The sequence below is a fragment of the Zalophus californianus genome, chromosome 7 (genome assembly GCF_009762305.2).
Source record: "Zalophus californianus isolate mZalCal1 chromosome 7, mZalCal1.pri.v2, whole genome shotgun sequence".
Lineage (NCBI taxonomy): Eukaryota > Metazoa > Chordata > Mammalia > Carnivora > Otariidae > Zalophus > Zalophus californianus.
Window position 1 is genome coordinate 52972174 of NC_045601.1, and position 20876 is coordinate 52993049.

Below are 20876 nucleotides of genomic sequence, written 5' to 3' on the forward strand. Positions count from 1 at the left end.
GCCTTCGGCTCGGGTCATGATCCCAGGGTCCTGGAATCAAGCCCTGCATCAGGCTCCTTGCTCCGCGGGAAGCCTGCTTCTCCCTCTCCCACTCCCCCTGCTTGTGTTCCCTCTCACTGTATCTCTCTCTCTGTCAAATAAATAAATAAATAAATCTTCAAAATATAATAAAAAAATAAAAAAGTATTTAAAACAAACAAAAAATGCTCATTCCATCAAGTGCCCTCCTTAATGCCCATCACCCATACCCCATCCCCCACCCACCTCCCTTCAAGCAACCCTGTTTGTTTCCTACAGTTAAGAGTCTCTTATGGTTTGCCTCCCTGTTTTCATCTTATTTTTAAGGTACACGCATTTAAAAGAGTGATAGATGTCACCAAAATGCCCTCCTTACAGGTTGTACCAGTTTTCACTACCATCAGCAGATTTTTCAAATGTCTGTCTTTCTCTCTCTCCTCATCATCACTAGGTATTAAAATGTAATACCTGCCTGTCTGAGTGAAAATGGGATCTTACTGTTTTAACTAGCATTTCTTGTGTGAGTGAAGTTGAACATTATTGGCCGTTAGTCTTTCTGTGTTCTGCCCATTTTGTCAGGTTATTCATCTTTATCCTTAATTGGTCTCTAAGTTTTTTACATTTTAATAAAATTATCCCTTTGTTTTATGTTGCAGATATTTTGTCTACAATTTGTTCTTGGTCTTCCAACTTTTTTTTTTTGGTTTATGGTATATGGTAGTTTTAACCACGTAAATTTAAATGTTTTGTGTGCTTGTCCTTTAACCTCCCTGATATATTATAAATTTCAAAAGGGTTAGGGCTCCATCTCAGGCATTATATTCCCCAACTTACCTAGTAGCACTAGCCCTTTTATAAATGTTCCCAAATTGTAAAAATAGTTGTGAATCCTCCTAAAACTGTAGTAAAAAAGTAATCATCCTTACTCTTCTCTATTTAGAAAACCAAAATGAAACATTTTATGAGGGTTAAATAAGTTGAAAGTGACCGATCAAGAGTTTATAATCAGCAGGGCTTAAAGAAAACGCCTCCACATTTTTTCATTTTTATTTTGATCAAGTTGAGTTGAAAGATGTTGGTGTTGATCAGGAGGAAGTTAACTGGCAAACTTGCCACTCCAAATGTAATGGGCAAATAATATTAAGAATTACGTGATGTGACTTTATCAAAACTTGAAAGCAGTCTTCATGTAAAGAAAAATCATAGAGAGCAAACTAAATACAAAGATTTTCTTTAACTGTGACCCTTTTTTATATATAATCTTATCATTATTAGCCAGTCATGGACTTCTTCTCCTTCCCACTCCCCTCTTATTAAAGTGAATCAGATATAATCATGATTGTGTCAAAAGTTCAAAAGGGAAAATGGAAGGTAAAATGAGCTGAATTGGCACTCTTCCCTCAACATTGTACCTGTAAGCTTGATATGTTGTTTCAGAGATTAACTTTATGGACTTCCGTACCCAGAAGTATGAAAATTCTTAGGGAACTCTTTTCACAAGCTTGATCTTAACATATTGAATAAAGAGAGCAGCTAATCCCTTTTGTAAAGTAATTTGAGAGGAGGGAATTCAAAATGTAAAATCTCACCTGCAGAAAACACTCAATTCTATAAAAGCCTTTCTATCTTTAGACACTTACAAAGACTTAATATTTTAGTGCGGAAGGGTGAACTTGGTTAAAAAGCCAATGGGTGAAATTAGAGAGAAATAATCCAGTGCTTTCTTTCTGGGAATTATCATCCTGCTCCCCAGGGGACCTAATTTTATTCCCTGTGGGGAATGAGAATACCCTTCTGTACAGCAAGCCAGCATCTCTAAATATAAGCTTGACTTTTAGTATAATAAGAGTCTTGTTATGTGCAATTTTGCTCTTAGTCATTAATACAATGAACAAATGTTGTGGTTACCTGGGAAAGAAAATTCAAGTGCTTTTAAACCTCTTGTGAGATTTGGTTTCATGCTTGAAACCTATCCAGTGTTATGCCCAATAGCATCTGTAGATTCCAAGCTATAAGGTATACAACACGGAGAAGTTAATACACTTTGGAAAAAATTGAGACCTACTACAAAATGGGTTTAAGACCCTGAATAAAAAGCTTTTCTTTTGCTGAATGACAATAACTTAGCAGTGGCATTAAGTTTAACAAATGATTGACATTTTCTTAAGAGTAAGGTTTACGTGATGGATGATGTCCTTTCTGGTGACACTTACCTTTTATTTTTCAGCTGTAAAACAGTTTGCTGTTCTACAAGTGCAAAGACCAAATTAAAAACAAAATATAATCTAAGAGTATATAGTATTAAATAGCATTTTCAGCATGGTATGTATGGCATTAATTGCCATATAAACTTTGTGATACGTGCACTTTAAATTCTATTCTTGATAATAAAATCATGGTGGTATACTGCTTCTGCTAATAGTCCTTAATCCTGGTATAGTTTAATCTCTTGTTATAGGGATCAGAAAAAGATAATAAAAATCTTTCTTGTTACTTTTAGAAGTTGACATAAGTGGTCCTTGCAGTCTTATAAGGGATAGTCTCCGTTCCAACGTAACCCCAAAGTACTGGGCATTACGTTTTCAATTCTTCAAGTTGCCCTCAGCCTATAAAGCTGTGGGTCTCTGAACCTGATCTAATGTGTATGACTGTTGATTTCCTACTAGTAGTAACAATGCAGACATTAAACAGTCTCCCTGCTAGTTTCTGGCATTTTTAGAAGAACATTAAGCATAATCCTTTATTCATTTCTTTCGTTGTGAAACTTCTAATCTAGTCATAATAATAAAGTATTTTGTATATCGTGTCAAAGTAGTTAAGGTCTCTTTTCCCTGTGAGCATTGTATGGTAAGGTACTATCAGAGCTGCTAGCTTTATCACACCCCTGTTCAGTTGACATTTCTACAGCTCACTGAAATTGAAAAAAATGGCCCTTATTTATGTAACTGACCACAGGCAGAATGACCTTACCTAAAGCCTATGTGCAGACATGCATTTTAAAAGTTGTACTCCAGTGTAAATAATATACTTGTTTAATGTTTAGCCAAGTTTTATTTTGTTAGAGGTAAAATGTCGTCGTAATAACTTTATGATTTTCTTATCTTAAGGTAACCAGACTTGCCGTATTATCAGTTTGATAAACAGATTCCCCACCCCAGCCCTGTTTTTGAAGTCCCTGTCCCATGCTTCAACTTAGGGGTGATTTTTTTTTTTTTTTAATTTCAGACAAATCTGCCTATTTTCAAGCTGAAGGAATCTACTGTTAGAAGAAGATACAGTGACTTTGAATGGCTGCGAAGTGAATTAGAAAGAGAGAGCAAGGTAAGAATTATTTGTAATGGGATTTTAAAGCCAAACACTGAATTTTATTTAATTAATTTATTTTTTAAAAGATTTATTTATTTGTTTGACAGAGAGAGACACGGTGAGAGAGGGAACACAAGCGGGGTAGTGGGAAAGGGAGAAGCAGGCTTCCCGCAGAGCAGGGAGCCCAATGTGTAGGGCTCGATCCCAGGACCCTGGGATCATGACCTGAGCTGAAGGCAGACGCTTAACGACTGAGCCACCCAGGTGCCCCTAAACACTCTGGATTTTAATGTTTTAAGGACCTTTCAGAAAACTTACCTTGAATGAAGGGGATAAAAGCAAGTATAGCTTCTTTTTTTCTAGTAGCTCAGTTTTGTCTTATTTTATGGGAGATGGGTGAAGTCTGTAATTTTTCCTTAGAACTCGTTCTTCTCTTGTCTACTTTAATGGCCCAGTTGAGGCCTTTGCTGACTCACACTTGGATAACGCTTACTTCTCAGAAGTCTTTTGCTATTACTTCCTTCCTTTCCCTCATCTTCCTATTCAGTCTTGCCCCCCCACCCCACACCTTGCCAAGTTTGTCTTCCTCAGTACATCTCATATATCATTGTATTTGCAGTTTTTTTTCTTTTACTGACTCATAATACATATTTTCATCATCACACATGTACATATAACAAAAGCTTCATAAACCAGTACTTACTCTGTGATAGTGCTGATATTCTTCAGCTTAGCTTTTTTAAATGATGGCCATGGTCTGATAGGTTACTACATGCAATTTAAAAACACTGTTGTATACCTTGGTGTAAGAGTCTTCTCTTAAAATTTAGTGGCTTTGGCTGCAAAAAAAAAAAATCAAGGCAAGGCAAGGTCTCATTCTAATGTCCCTAATTTCAGCCCTGTTTCAGAAGGACATCAAAAGTTGATATGTAGGAGCCCTGAAGTAAGGCTAGCTTATGTCCATTTCTAAAGTCTGATAAGTTGAAATGGAAGGAAAACTTCCTTAACCAGATACTTGTGGCTGGATACAAGAGCGATATATTACACAAATTATAGCATTCCATTGAAATGTAAAGGAGTTTTGCTCAAAAGAATATAAAAGTATAAAATATCTATGAATAAAACGAGAAATGTAAGACCAATGTAAAGAAAACTTTAAAACTTCACTGAAAGATAAAAGCAGAACTTAATAAATAAGAATACTACATTCATAGTTTGGAATATTCACCTTTGAAGATTCATTTACTCTATAAACATTTGAGAGCTATTCTGTATGTTCTATGAGTTATAGATAGAGCTGTGAACACATTAAGTCCCCCCACTTTCATGGTCCTTACAGTCAGTTGGGGAAATCGGGTGGTGGTGAAGGGGTAGCAGAAAAAATAGTAAGATATATAGTATGTCAGATAGTGATACTCTCTAAAGAAAACGAAAACCAAGGGAAGTAGGGAGTGGTAGGAGAGTATTCTTTTATAGAGTCGTCAAAGGAAGGCCTCACTCTTAGAGGTGACATTTTAACAGTAGACATGATCAAAGTAAAGCATTATCTCCTAATTCTGATAGAAATCTTAGTGGGGTTTTTTATAAACTTGCAGATTTATATATGAGCTTTACAATCAAAGAGAACACCAAGAAGAGTCAAAAATTATTTTCAGCATGTACTGAGCACCTGCAGGCATCAGAGTTTCTCTTAAGGCTGTAGTAATTAAAACAGTCAGGTATTGCTTTAGGGATAAGCAGATAGATTAGCAGAATGTAATAGAACTTAGAAGCCTACTTGCATGTTTACTGGAAATTTAGTTTGTAACACAGATAACATTGTCAGTCAGTAGGGAAAATAATTTATATTCAGTAAATGGGGTTGAAACATTTGGCTGTCTATTTAGGAATAAAAATTTATAACTCACTGTGTATAAATTATAGATGGTTTGAAGTTCTAAATGTACAAAACAAGTTAGGAAAGTTTTGGGTAACGAAATTATTTATGACCACAGGGAAGAAGTCCCAGCTTTATTGAGATATAATTGACAAATAACACTGTGTAAGTTTAAGGCATTTGTTATATGTATATATTGTGAAATGATGACCACAATAAGCTTAGTTAATATATCCATCACCTCACATAGGTTTGTTTTTGTTTTTGGTGGTGGTGAGAACATTTAAGATCTGCTGTCTTAGCAACTTTTAAGTCTATAATACAGTATTGTTAACTATAGTCACCATGTTCTACATTAGATCCCCAGGACATTTTATAACTGGAAGTTTGTGGCCTTTGACCAGTATCCTCCATTTCTCCCATCCCCCAACCCCTGGCAACCACTAACCTGCTACTCTGTTGCTAGGAGTTAGATTTTTTTAGGTTCCGCACATAAGTGAGATCATACAGTATTTGTGTTTCTCTGATTTATGGGAAGAAGTGTCTTTTTTTTTTTAAAGATTTTATTTATTTATTTGACAGAGAGCACAAGTAGGCAGAGTGGCAGGCAGAGGGAGAGGGAGAAGCAGGCTGTCCGCTGAGCAGGGAGCCGATGCAGGGCTCGATCCCAGAACTCCAGGATCATGACCCGAGCTGAGGGCAGCCGCTCAACCGACTGAGCCACCCAGGTGCCCCGGGAAGAAGTGTCTTGATAGGTTTTGGGCTTTGCTTAACATAGCATGTGGTGCACTAGAGTGTTTAATAAACATTTGGGACATGTAGATATCACTTATGGAAAAAATAATAGCTTCATTGACATATATATAATTCACATGCCATAAAATTCACCCATTTAAAGTAAAATTCACTGGCTCTTAGTATATTCACAAAGTTGTACAACAATCTCTACAGTCAATTTTTAGAACATCTTAATCATTCCATAAAAGAAATCCCATACCCATTAGTAGTCACTACCAGTTTCTCCCTCAACCCCTCCTCACCCAGCCCTATACAATCACTAGTTGACTTTCTGTATGGATTTGCCTTTTCTGGACATTTCATTAAATAGCATAGAATATGTAGTCTTTTGTGTCTGGCTTCTTTCACTGAGGGTGTTTTTAACATTAATCACTAAATCATTTTTTTTCCCTAATTCATTTCTTTTTCTTGCCAAATAATACTCTGTTGTATTGATATACATTTTATTTATCCATTCATCAGTTGTTAGACATTTGGGTTGTTTCTACTTTTTTACTATTGCGAATAATGCTGCTTTGAACATTTGTGTACGTTTTTATTTCTTTTTTTTTTGACATATGTTTTTATTTCTCTTTAGTATATATGTAGGAGTAGATTTACTGGGTTCTGTGATAACTGTTAAACTTTGAGGAACTCCCAGACTGTTTTCCAAAGCAGCTGTACCATTTTTATAGTCCCGCCAGTGGCTGAGAGTTCCACTTTTCTCTATATCCTCACCAACACTTGCTATTATCTCTTTTTTTCTTTTAAGATTTATGTATTTATTTGAGAGAGCAAGTGTGTGTGCACGCAGGGGGGGAGGGGTGCGTGGGGGGAGAGAGACTCTCAAGCAGAGTCCCTGCTGAGTGCAGAGCCCCATTCGGGGCTCAGTCCCACAACCCTGAGATCATGAGCTGCAAGCTGAGCCACCCAGCTGCCCCTACAATGATCTGTCTTTATTATAGCTGCCCTAGTATGGGTGAAGTGCAGGGTCATTGTGGTTTTGATTTTCATTTCCCTGAGGGCTGGTGATGTTGATCATCTTTCTAGGTACTTATCGGTCATTTATAGATCTTCTGTGGAGAAATACTTTTTTCAGATCCTTTGCCCCTTTAATAGAGTGTTTTGTCTTTTTATTATTGAGTTGTATCTAGAATATATAAAAACTCTTACAAGTCCCTTATCAGATACATGATTTGCAAAAATCTCCCATTTGATGGATTGTTTTCACATATGCTGTCCTTTGAAGCACAGTACTTCACTTTTAGTAATAGATCAGTTAAGTATCTGAAGGGTTTAACCTGTGTGAAAGTTGTACTTTTATTACAGTATTGCTAAGAACAATTAATCAAATATTTTTGTTTAAAATTAATACTTTTAACCAAAATCTGTTATATGAGGCTAGAGAGTAGGTGGTATTTAGTGTTTACTGGTCATTATGGTGAAATCTTTTAGCTTTTAGTTTAGTATGCTGGCCCAAATATCTTCCTGTCTACTTCTCACCCCACATGTACACAAATATCTTTGGATTAATGACTGTTAAATTGGTAAGAACTCTAACTAGATCTTTTCAGACTCCTTAAGCAAAAGTAATTTGATGTTGAAGAGGATCTTCGGAATTTTAGCGGAACAAGCCACTCATGATTTTTGTTAGCTACAGCCTGTTACCTACAACCTCACCATCCATTTCAGTGACTATTTTGAATATTATGTGAGGAAGAACAAATTTCTGAAGATAATACATAGTAATCTTAAGTTAAACTTATTATGCCCTGAATTAATGGTAGTTATTTGTTTAGTACATTGGTTCTAGCTTATTTTTTAATAATAGCTTTATACATACAGATGTTTTTCCCTGTGCATCAGATAGCCATTCTACTGGAGCTCAGTTAGTGGTCATGATCTCTGCTTCTCAGTTGTAAGGTCCCTGCAGGTTTTAACACCCAACTTCACAAATGCTAATGTAGGGAGAGATTCAAAAATGCTAAGGCAGAGTTATGGAGATAAATCTTTAGATGTCTTAATCATTGGTCATCTGGGGAGAAGAGTACATCTAGGAAGGATTTAGGAAGTTCATGTCGGGCATTTGGTTTTGTGTTTCTTTTTTGCTCTTATTTTGTTCTTTGCTGTTCTGTATGAAGTTGTGTTGATCTTTCCTTTTTTTACCCTGCTGCATTATTGTTTAGGATAGAAACTGCATCAAGGGTTTAAAATTTTTAGAATACATACAATTTTATTACTGTTTACTATTTATATCTCTTCTTGTCTGAATTGTTTGCTTACACCTTTTCTCTGTTTTGTGTAACATATGGGTCCAGCTAAGTGGTTAGTCATTTAACAGATATTTGAGCTTCTGTTGTGTACCCAGCCTTTCTTAAAATAACCATAGGAAGCCTGAACAGGATCCTTATTTGAATGCATTAATAGGATAAATTGGTGGCTTTCCACCAGGGGCAGTTTTGTCCCTCAGGAGACATTTGACAATGTCTGGAGACAGTTTTTATTTTCACAACAAGGGGGTGCTCCTGGGTGCTACCCAGTCTAGTGGGTAGAGGCCTAGGATGCTGCTAAACATTCTACAGTGCACAAGAAAGCCCTCCCCACCCCACCCCCAAAGAATTATCTGGTTCAAAATGTTAATAGTGCCATGGTTGAGAAACCAAACTAACATGTGAAATAAACAGCTATGTGCTGTTTAACCCAAACAGATATTTGAGCTCCAGGTAATTCCTAGAAGAGAGATCAGTGTAAGTTGGCCCTAGAGGACAGTTAGGCTTTGAAGGGGAAAATTAGGGTATTCCTGTGTAGGAAGAAAGAAATGACAGGTCCTTGGGGAGAGAGAGGTTAATGGATGTGGGAGAAAGTTGGCATGTTTCTTAGCCTAGAAGATGGAAGAATGGTGACAGAATTGTTGATGATTTTATTTTTTAAATGCTGCTCAAACACAAATAGGAAAGACTATATGTAGATGGTATGAGGTGGAGGAAATAGACCACAGAATTATCTTCCCATGCTGGAAAGAATTTGTTAATACTTCATTTCTTGGTGTGATTGAAAGTTGATTTTGATCTCTGCAGTCTCCACTGTGAGAAAGCGTTGTCTCCCCTAAGTGGCCTCCAGATTGTCTGGAGACACCGCAGCCTTTATTGCAGCGTTGCTGGAATGTTCTCTTTGTACACTTGTGCCTCGACACGTTCAGCAGAAATGGTAATTAAGTTATGGGCCATGCCCTTGAGGAGCCTCCGTCTGCTGGGCTATTCTGCATTTTGGTTATCTTGCATCCAAACACTGAATGTTTTTTCTGTGTGTTTTTACTGATTTTCTTTTATATTTAAACTGGTTTAACAGTGGAATGGCTGTCCTAGGGAGCACATACTTCGTCTTCATGTTGTGCTGTCCAAATTTTCACAGCCCTGTCAGCATCTTCAAGAACTTTCTTTCCTGTATTTTTTCAGGTTGTAGTCCCCCCGCTCCCTGGAAAAGCGTTTTTGCGTCAGCTTCCTTTTAGAGGAGATGATGGAATATTTGATGACAATTTTATTGAAGAAAGGAAGCAAGGGCTGGAGCAGTTTATAAACAAGTAAGTACTTTCTGTACCTCGAGGTGTAAGAGGGAATAGTGTTCCGAGACGACTTCAGGTGAATACTGGTAATTTAGGTATTAAGCTAAACGGTAACACTACTTTTCTTTTTGGCCATTTCCCAACTAACTTTTTGTACCATTTAAATAAAGTAGAAGTATATAACAAGTTGAAGATCATGTGATAAATATTAACACACTTGAGTGATTAAAATGAGTATCTTTGTGTTGACCTAAGTTTTGTATTTGAATTTCTTGGTTAATTTATGCAAATTACATTTAAAATTGCAGCATGTAAAAAATACAGTTTTACTTATGATTTTTTCTCATTTAAGGTATGTTCTAGCATGAACAATAAAACTTACAGTACACTTGCAATCATTTTGTTTGATTGCAGATGGAGGTTATTATCAGCATGTCTTGTGTAAAGGTACACATTTAAAATTTTCATGGCAAAATGTAGTTTTTCAACATGTAAGACCTGAGATTGTTTTACTTTAGAAACTCTTAAAGCAAAATTTCTAGCTTTTAATTTTACTCCTTTTGAAATATAGCCATTTTTAAAAACCAAAGTAATAGAATTATGCCAGGAAAAGGGAGGGGTCACTATAATTGTGCATTGGCCTTAAATTTGACCAAATAAGGTCAAATACTGGAGAATAATGGTTGTGTGAGCTTAGTATTAATCAACACTTCAGTTTTTATCTAGTGATAAAGATGAAGATCTGTGAGTGGTTAAACAGGAGGGAAAGTTGTACAAAGCCTTTAACTTTTAGTTATCTGCTGTAGCACGTTAACCTTCGTTGTCTTACGAACATGTTTTCCTTTGGGAGAAGGCAGTGCTGGCAGAGGTGTTTTTTAAATTCAGAAATAGAAGTCTGGTTACCCATTTTCATCTTATGTTTAGTCTGCAATGGAAACCTTTAAAGCAAGCAAAAAAGAAGAAGAAAATGGACATTTACGCCTCTTTCTTAGTATTTTGAGCTTTTATTGAACTTCAGTATATTTCTAATTCTGATCCTGTGTCTCTTCTTTGTTTAAAATGGGTTCTTAGAATTAATGACATGTTTCACTTTGAACATTAAAATTCATTTAAGTTTCTTGTGAATACACCAGTTAATATATAAAGAAGTTAGTTGGGTACATTTTCCAGAAGCAGTGCAAAGCTAGCGATGAAATGTTTTCTGAATGACCCTAGTGAGCCAAAGGAAAGGAAGTATCTACCATCCGTTGATAGAGCACAGTCTTGTGAGCAGTGGAATAACACTTACTATTGCTAAATCGTACATGCTTTTTAACCTTAGAATATGTGTGTTTGACCCCCAGCCCCACTTTTGAAAAATACTGTTGGACTAAGTTTGTATTTTTTAATTCCTAGGGTCGCTGGTCATCCTCTGGCACAGAATGAACGTTGTCTTCACATGTTTTTACAGGATGAAATTATAGATAAAAGCTATACTCCATCTAAAATAAGACATGCCTGAAATTTGGTGAGAAGGGGCAAAACAAAAAACAAAAAAAAAAACCTTTCCGTGACTATTATTCATATGCACCAGTGAAGAAGTTCTAACTAACTTTTAGCATGCTGCACAGAAACTGGTATAACATGCCTTCAGTATACTAACATTCATATGCTCGGTTTTGTTTTGTTTTGTTTTGGCAGTTGACAAGAAGTTAATTTGCTTTAGTGAAAATCCCTCATTCCAGCCTTTCTATATAAATAGCTCTTCCTTGCTGTTTTATTGTGGTACCCACTATCGCCTCCGCAGTGTCCTAACTAAAGTTACTGACTTGGTCTTATCTGCACAGTTTTTGTGTCCTGTTTCCTTCTTGAATCTGATTAACTAGAATATTTCTCTTACTCCTTTTTAATATGCGATGTCCCTTGACCTAATTTATGTGTAGAAGCACTACACCATTGGTTTCCAGTCCCCTATGTGTAAGATACACACTTGTGTGCAGAAAGTCTCTCTCTTCAGGCTTGTAATACCTTTCACGTGGAAGATCAGTGAGGGAAATCTTTATATTCTGTATAAAAACAAAATCAAATTTATATACTAAAATCATTTGTCTAAAAATTTAAGTTGTTTTCAAATAAAAATAAAAAAGCATTTCTGATGTGCACTGATTGTGTTGTCCCCGGCTGCTTTTCCCCTTTTATGGCTGTTCTGCTTAACTCACTGTTGAGAGGGATTATTTACGAACTATATACTTCTCATTCCTGTAACTCCATTCCTCTTAAACAGTGGTGGTATCAAATAGGCTACGACCCTTTGAATTGGGGTATTTTCTTTTATACAACAAAAAAAGTGATGTACTAAAAGAAGCATTCCTTAAAGCTTACTGAGTTGTTATGAAGCACTTTGTCTATTTGAAAAATGCTTTATAATCTCAAGTCATTCTTCTTAAAAGGCTTTTTAAGATAAGTCAGTACCGTGCCTCCTGTTTTTCAGAGGAGTTTTTTTCCTAGTTCATCTGAGTGACTTGTTTAAACACACTTAGGAAGGGTATAATAACCCTTTTCTTGGTCAGCAGATTCATGCTTTTTCTTTAATTTGGTTTGGGATCGTGGCACACTTTATCCCCTTTAACTAAGGGAAAAGGGCACAGAGTTCTAGCCCGTGCATGACTTGTGTAAGTGATAAGAAACCAAAAAATGCAGGACTCCTTGCTGCCTAACTTGTGTTGTAGCCAGACCTTTGCAGCCAGAATGTGGTCTCTAATTTGAATCTGTACAGCATCTGGTGGTATGGGGGGACCTGTTGTGACCCAGAGTTAAACCCCAAGGTAAGGAAAGTTTATCCTCCCACTCCAGAGCGGTCTCCTCTGGAAACAGGTCCGTCCATTTGAGAGGACACCAGCTTAGGTCTGGGCCAAACTAGAATATCCACCAAGCAGGTTGGAAGTCCTAGGAATTAGAGCTGCCCTGTAAGGCCTTTTGTTGCTTAAATAACATTTCACAATCCCATGTCCGGACATTTCAATTACTACAAATTAAGAAAGCACAAAGCTAAACAACAGGTGAACTTTATTTCAGTGAGCTAGAGAAGTAACATCAAAGGCTGTCAGTTTTTGGTATGCAGAACGGAGTAGTGGTAGCTCTGAATTAACTCCTCTCAAGCAGTGGTTTTCAAGCAGGGATGGTTTTGCCCCCAAGTCACATGTAGCGATATCCCAAGACATCTTTGGTTGTCACACTGGGGAACACTGCTGACTCTAGTGGGCAGAAGTTAGAGATGCTGCTGAGCCTTCTGCCACGCACTGGACAGCCCTCCTACGGCAGAAAACCGCCGGGAGTGCAGAGGCTTCCACTCCCTGTGGAATTCTTTTGATTTTGGTCGTTTGTGGACAAGGGAATAATGTGGTTTCGAAGGGGTCATACTGGCCTGTTTACTTTTAACCTCTACAGTTGCCTAAGGGCAGGCATGCTCTTAGAAAGTTGAAGGTTTCAAGTTAGGTGAAAAGTTGCTTACCTCAGGTGATATGTTTTTGCCTGATGTGGGAAAGTACTTCTCAGTGTTGTCTCTTAGAGAATTGAAACCATGGTCCATATTAAAATGACACCTTTGGGGCGCCTGGGTGGCTCAGTTGGTTAAGCGTCCCACTCTTGATTGTGGCTCAGGTCATGATCTCAGGGTCCTGGGATGGAGCCCCCAGTCAAGTTGAGTCAGGCTCCTCGCTCAGCAGGGAGTCTGCTAATCCCTCTTCCTCTGACCCTCCCCCCATACATGGGCGCACGCTCGCTCTCAAATAAATCAAAAAAAATAAAAATGACATCTTTAACCCTGTGAAGTAACAATGCAGGTGCTATTAACTCTAACCATATAGGTGGAGGTTCTAGAAGCCCTTAAGGGTCTTCCTAAGAGTAGAAGTTAATTTGGCAGTGAGTTGTGCTACAAGATTCTCAGGTTCTGTGTCCTTAATAATTGGTTATTAATAATTTGTTACTAATTGCCTTGTCTCAGCTGTTAGTTGTGAAGGGTCAGCATCAGTGATAAAGGCTTTAGTAACTTATAGTTGTGGAGAACTAGATGTAAAATCCTTAGGACAGCAGTGTCTGGGACATGTGAAGACTTACTAACAGTTATCTGATGGTGGTGGTAGTCACTGATACAGCAGTAGCAGCAAAGGGTATCCTTAAACCCATGGCAGTTCCTAGATAGGTTTATCTGGTATTTGGCTTCCTTCCCAGAGGTTCTGCCATCATGACCCTCGGTGGTGGTGAGGACCTGGCGGCGGGGGAGATGCTGGGGAGGATCTCCTCTTTATCACACCCTGGGGCTTCTGGGCTCAGCCCCTTTGTAGACGAAAAGTCCTTGCCCTGTCGCTTCAGCTTGCTCTGCCAGTATTTTGGTTACAGGAGTGAGGATAAACACAGCCAATGGAAGGGGGAGGCCGCTGACCTCTAGACCTGCACAGATAGAATTTGACATCTGGACGGACAGATAGCGTAGCGCACCGCCTGGCATGTGGATGAACTGCTCGGCGGGTGCTAGCTGTGAAGATTACAGCGTGCCAGTGTTTGGGCTGAGAAGTGAGTTAGAAACTGTTCTAGGAGGATGAAGTATAAGTCTTCCTCAGTACTTCCTTTGTGATCTCTGTCACGGAGCTTCCCGGGGAAGTGAATGATACCGTCTCTTACACGTGAGCAGACTGAGGCCATGCAAGCGTAAGTGACACGCTCATGGTTACCCAGGATGTGACAGCTCTGGATGTGACATCTGTCGGATGTCTGACTCTAAAGCCATGCATTAGTGCACTGGCTTCTCTTGGACCAGGACCAAGACCTGGTTACCAGGTTTACTTGGTGCTCAGTACATTTATTGAATGCATGAAAGGGTGAATTTTCAATAATGTTTCCTGTGTCCTCTAGGCTGAACATGAATGAATGAATGGATAGGTTTTGTTTGTTTTGTGGTTAGATTTTTTAAGTGTGGGTATAAAAAGCATTTTTGGACATGAATAGCTTGCTGATCAGAAGTATCTTTTTTTCCTACACTTCGCTGTGTACCATAATTGCTCCCTAAGACTGAGTCCAAGAATTTTTTTTTTTTTTTTAAGCTTCCTAGATAATTCTGAAACAGCCAGTTTGGACACTTACCTAGAAGGCCCTTTTCCTAGAATTTGGTCAGATTTTATCTTAACCTAGCTACTTAAGTCATTACAAAACAAAGTCAAGAAGCAAAGAAAGACAAATACCGTATGATTTCACTCATATGTGGAATTTAAGAAAAACAAGCAAAGGGGGAGAAAAAGAGGGAAACCAAGAAACAGACTCTGAACTATAGAGAACAAACTGATGGTTACCGGAGGGGAGGGGGGAAATAGGTGATGGAGATTAAGGAGGGCCCTTGTGATGAGTACCAGGTGTTGTGTGGTGTTGCATCACTATATTGTACTTTTGAAACTAGTATTACGATATATGTTAACTAACTGGAATTTATTTGTTTTTATTTATTTGTTAGGCTCCACACCCAACATGGGGCTTAAACTTACGACCCCGAGATTAAGAGTGGTGTGCTCTACAGACTGAGCCAGCCAGGTGCCCCTAACTAACTGGAATTTTAGTAAAAACTTAAAAATTAAAAAAAGAAATCAAGGGAATCAGAACTTATCAGATCTTGAGAAGTTACTTTTGTAACTCAGTTTACAGTAAGTGAAATTTGCGCTCTTCCAACCTTGCTAAGAAAATAAGACATTGATTCAGAGACTAGGATAATTCATTTAACAGCACAAAAGGAAGTTTAGAGGATGCTGGTTAACAGCTCACCAGAGGCTTTCTCCTGTTAGAATGAAGGTCATAAATGGAAACAATGCAATAAAATCAAACAGCAACACCAGGCATTTTATATGTACAAAGTATTAACATAGGCAAGAGGCTAACCAAGGCCCCTTTTCTCAAGAAACTCAGTCTTGTTAGGACGTCATCATGAAAAGACTCACTGAGAGTCTAGCCAGAGAGAAGATATGGCAGATGTGAGGACGAGAAGGGCTGTGGGAGTTCAGATGGAGGCAAGGGAATGGCGATTCAAAATAAAGGGGATAGGGGCGCCTGGGTGGCTCAGTCGGTTAAGCGTCTGCCTTCGGCTCAGGTCGTGAACCCAGGGTCCTGGGATCAAGCCCTGCATTGGGGCTCCCTGCTCGGCGGGAAGCCTGCTTCTCCCTCTCCCACTCCCCCTGCTTGTGTTCCCGCTCTCGCTGTCTCTCTCTCTCTCTGTCAAATAAATAAATAAAATCTTTTAAATAAATAAAGGGGCCTTCTAGTTCCAACTCTGATGTGAAAGGAGATGAAAGTTGGCACTCTTGTCCTTACGAGAAAAAGCCAGACAGGGGCGCCTGGGTGGCTCAGTCAGTTAGGCGTCCAATTCTTGATTTTGGCTCAGGTCATGATCCCAGGGTGGTGAGATGGAGCCCTGCCCTGGGCTCTGTGCTGGGTGTGGAGCCTGCTTAAGATTCTCTCTCTCCCTGTGCCCACAGTCCCCTGCCCCACATGCACACGTGCACTCTTCTCTCAGAAAAGCTGGACAAACTGAAAATCTGTCTTTCCTTGGACCCAACCCATTAGAATTGAGGTTGCAGGGCAAACCATCACCCCAAAATCTGGAGAGAGAGAGGCTTCTCTAGAATTGACAGTCAGAATCTGTTTACCTGGAGCAGAAACTGCTAGAGCCGTAAACTGGCAGGAACGCTTAAACACAGTAATACTGGGTTGCTGGAAGTTGAGTGTGGCCTAGCATGAGAGTGAGAAGCTCCTGGAGACTGCAGTTTTGAGGGGCTGCATATGTTCCTAGGCTTTTTACCTCCAGGCAGCCCACCAGATAGCCACAGTGAAGATCAAGGAAGATCTCCTTTGGCTCTGGCAGGGAGAGTAGATGAATAATCATTGTGAAGTACACCCAGAACCTTCTTTGTTACAAAGGCCTACTTTCCAGGGCAAAAGACTTTGCCAGAGCCGGAATCCCTGTCGGGGGAAGGGCATTCTTTGCACACCAGCCCCTCTAGCCTTCCTGTCTCACCTAAGGGGGCGGGGGGAGATATATATATAGTCAACAAGGTTGTCAAGACTTAAAGCAAACAGATTGGGAATGCTGCAGCCAGAGAAGGGAGGCAGGGGAGAGGGGCAAGACTCTACCACTGCGGAAACACTGGTGAAGGTCACAGGCCCACTACAACATGGAGATTTAATCTGGGCATAATAGAATGCATATATTCCCCCTACTTTACCACCACACCCCCAGAGCTCCAGTAGAGTCCTAGTGGATCACAGCTGAGTGCTGTTAAGACAGACTGAGGAGGGAAACCCAAAGTTAAGAGAGACAAAAACAGACCTAAAGGAATTTGAAGCCTCCGGTACCTATAACCACAGCAAAAAACCGAACACATCCACTCCCTAGCCAAATTACCATAAATCTTCACAGAGGCCTGTTTACCTCCCTTTCTGTTATCCAATGCAACATGCCTGGCTTTCAAGGAGAAATTTACAAGGCATGTCACAAGGCAGAAAGTCTGGAGAGAGAGCAGTCATAAAAACCAGAGCCAGACATGATACAGATTTTGGCATTGTCAGGCAGGGAATTTAAAATAACTCTATTTAAAGTAACTATATAACATGTTAAAGGTTTTAATAGAAGACCACATGCAAAAACAGAAGGGTAATATAATCAGAGAAATGGAACTCTTAAAAACCAAAGGGTGTGCTAGAAATCAAAGTCCCTGTAATAGAAATGAAGAATGCTTTCCAGGGGCTCATGAGTAGGTTTGACATAGTTTAGGAAGAATCTGTGCATCTCACGATAGGTCCACAGAAACTTCCAAAAATGGTGGGATCCTTTCAAAAGGTGTAACTAGAACGCCGGGCGGGAAAGAGAACAGAGCAAAAGAAATACTGAAGTAATAATGGCTGAGAACCTTCCAAAATTAAAAGATCCCAAACCACAGGACCAGGAAGCTGAGAGGGTAGCAAGCAGGACCGATTTAAAACAAAACAGCGCATAGGCATATCATTATCTAATTGCAGAAAATCCCAGACCAACAGAAAAATCTTGAGAGAAGCTAGAGTGAAGGAGTGAAAGGAATGCTGGTTTGACAGTTTTTAAATGCTTTTCATCAGCAGTCTGGAGGCCAGAGGTGGTGTCGTGGTTTAATCTGGAATCGATTTGGATGGGGGAAAAAAATCGCATCTCTGTACTCCGTACTCTCTAACTGGGATTTAGCGTTTCTTCCATGATGACGGTAGGAGCAAACTAGGGTAGTAGTAGTACACAAGTGTGTATGTCACAGGGGTTGTTGCAGATCTTGAAATACACTGATCACCACTTGAAAATGATCGCAGTTATTAGACCTGCCCCTGAATCTTGTTTAATGTGTTTAACAGAAGCGCACATATTATTTTATCACAAGTTTTAAAAAACACTTTAATGGGACACTTGGGTGGCTCCGTCAGTTAAGCGTCCGACTTTTGGTTTCAGCTCAGGTCCTGATCTCAGGGTTGTGAGATCGAGCCCCACATCAGGCTCCGTGCTCAGTGGGGAGTCTGCTGGAGAGTCTCTCCCTCCGCCCCTCCCCTCACTTGTGTGTGTGTGTGCACGCGCGTGCGCACACACTCTCTCAAAAAAAGTAAAAAAATAAAAAACACTTTAGTAAATGATTTCAACAAATTAGTTTTCTTTATAATCCGGTGTGTTTTATGCTTTTATAAACATCTGAATAGGGATCTTTGGTACAAATCGGGTGAGGAGCCTGTGATGTCACAACCCCCAAAGGCTCCCATCCTAGAGTGAGACCTGGACGTGCCCGGAGTCTGCGCGAAGTGGCATGGCTTCGCTTGCTGTTCAGGTGCGTGTGCCTGAGAAGAGAGAGGGAAGGAAGATTGGAAGACAACCAACCTACTGTCTGTCGAGTGCTGAGGTTTCAGCCTGGGCTTTCACCTGTATTATCTCATTTAATTCTCAAAAAACCTATTGGGTGGGTGTTATCCTCATGTTACCAAGAGAAGAGCTGAGACGGTGTAAGTAGTTTGTCCAAGGTCACACGGCCAAGTAAAAAGTGAAACTGGCATACAAACCCCGGTCTTTGTAATTCTGGAACCAGTACCGGGGCGATGCTGCCCCCAATATGGATTGCACCGGGCATTGGCCGTGAGGTTGGGACCCACGGTGAGCATCCACCCTGACAGCCGGGGCCTCCAGACCCTGGGGCTGGAGCCTGTGGCCCCCTGGGCACGCATGTCCCCAGCGCTCCCACAGCTGCCTTGACAGCAGTGCTGTTATCAAAGAGGCCAACGCAAGCCGGGACTCGTTACCTTCCTCTGAAGGAAAGTTAAACATTGAAGAGAACCTGGTTATAAAACTGGAATGTCCGTCCATGCTTGGCACCTATAAACACTGCAGCTTTGTCATTACTTAGCTTTCTCGGTACATTTCCTTTCCTTTCTAGCTAGATTATACTTTAATCCAGTTGTTTTCATGTTCGGTAAATCCAAACCATGTTTAACCGGTTTATTCATTGGAGAATCTCAGAGGTGAAGAAAGTTTTGTCCTTTCAACTGCACTGGGGATTTGCTGTCTTCTTTCTGTAAAGGGATTTTCTTGGACCTGTAATCTGAACATTCTGGCCCGTGGGGTGTTTTCCCCCCACAATGAGCAAATTTGTGAGGCCTGACCCTTTGTGTGCCGGGGAGCCGAGACAATGCCCTTCTGTGAATGGCTTCCCCGGAGGACAGTAGTAATTGACGTGGGGAAAATAAACCACCTGGCTATCACTCCCCAAGCCTCGCTGCCCCTGGCCATGCACGGCCACGCCCCGCTCGCCTCGGCTGCATGCTTCAGAAGGGACCCACCATTCTGGGACAGCATTCCGGAGAGGTCTGCTCAGCAGCATGTTGAGAGCTGGCGGTCTGTCATAAATGGAGGTGAATTGGTCTCTCGGACGAGTCTGTTGGTGAAACAGCGGGTCTTTATACACATTGTGCACAGGATAAACTGGCCCAACTTTCATGGAAGGCAGTTTGGCAATAACAACACCATAAGCCCAGGAATTCCACTTTGAGGAATTTATCTCACAGACGTACTTTCTGTTTTGAGAAATGATATTTATACAATATGGATACTTTCTTTGATTGTCGGTTGAGTATCTCTGAAAGATTATGAAAGAAACAGGTACCATTGGCTGCCTGGTTGGGGGGCAAACTGGGCGGCCCGAGGGCAGGGGCGAGAGGACAATGTCTCACTGGATACTCAAACCAAACCACTTCTTATTTTGAAATTATTTAGATTTACTGAAAAGTTGTAAAGATAACAAAAAGAGTTCCCTTATACCCCCTCCCCCGGTTGCCCTCATGTTGACATCTTCTATGACCATGGTATTTTTGGCAACTCTAAGAAACCAGCATTGGTGCATCACTAGTCACTAAGCTCCAAACTTTGACTTCCATCAGCTTTTCCACTAATATCCTTTTTCTGTTCCAGGATCCAGTCCAGGAGATCACGTGGCAGTTAGTGGTCACATCTCTAGCCTCTCTGGTCTGTGACATGTATACCCTTTGGAAATTTTCGAAATTGTGTCTCATGTGACTATTAAGTATTCCAAAAAAACAAGTAAATTTTTTGAAAGAAAGAGATGGACTCATAGGATGTTAGAACTGGAAGGAATCTCGGGAGCAGTCCAATCCAAGCCTCTCATTATTCAGACACGTGTGGAAGGGACTTGTCCCCAGCCCTCCCCTAACAGCAGACCCAGAGCCCGGACCAGAAGCCAAGGGGGCGGGGCCAGGAAGTAGTAGAAAGAGAATAAGCTTCAAAGTCACCTACCCTTGGGTTCAAACCCCAGCTCTGTGTCCTTGGGCCGGTAGGTATCTTAAAAAAACAAAACAAAACATTTATTCATTTATCCAAGAGAGAGAGGGGGAGGGGCAGAAGCAGAGGGAGAGAGAATTCTCAAGCAGACTCCCCGCTGAGCCTGGAGCCCATCTTGGGGCTCCATCCCAGGACCCGATATCATGACCTGAGCCAAAACCAAGAGTTGGGTGCTCAACCGACTGAGCCACCCAGGCGCCCCAGTAGGTATTTTTTTTTGGGGGGGTCGGGATTCTTCCACTCAACATGTTTTAAGATTCAGCTATGTTGTGGCATGTATCCAGTAATTTGTTTAAAAAGACCAAACAAACAATAGTTCTTTGAGGAAGTAGTCATGATTTCTAAGAATTTATTGAGAAAAGAAAGTATTCTTTCATCTTTGATTTCTACTTGTGCAGAAATGTGACACCATAGACCGAACTCTCTTCCCTTCCTGGAAACACTCAAGCACAGTGAGGGGTCAGGCC

General features: G+C 40.3%; 1 protein-coding gene across 2 annotated transcripts in view; it reads left to right on the forward strand.

Moving 5' to 3' along the window:
- Nucleotides 1–11680, forward strand: part of SNX3 (sorting nexin 3) — a 46182-nt gene extending 34502 nt beyond the window's left edge. For both annotated transcript variants that reach the window (XM_027603468.2, XM_027603467.1), the window contains exons 2-4: nt 3244–3339; nt 9433–9557; nt 10935–11680. In XM_027603468.2, coding sequence (XP_027459269.1) covers nt 3244–3339; nt 9433–9557; nt 10935–11040 — 327 coding nt within the window. In that variant the 3' untranslated portion in view covers nt 11041–11680. The remainder of the gene's footprint in view (nt 1–3243; nt 3340–9432; nt 9558–10934) is intronic.
- Nucleotides 11681–20876: the final 9196 nt, after the last annotated feature.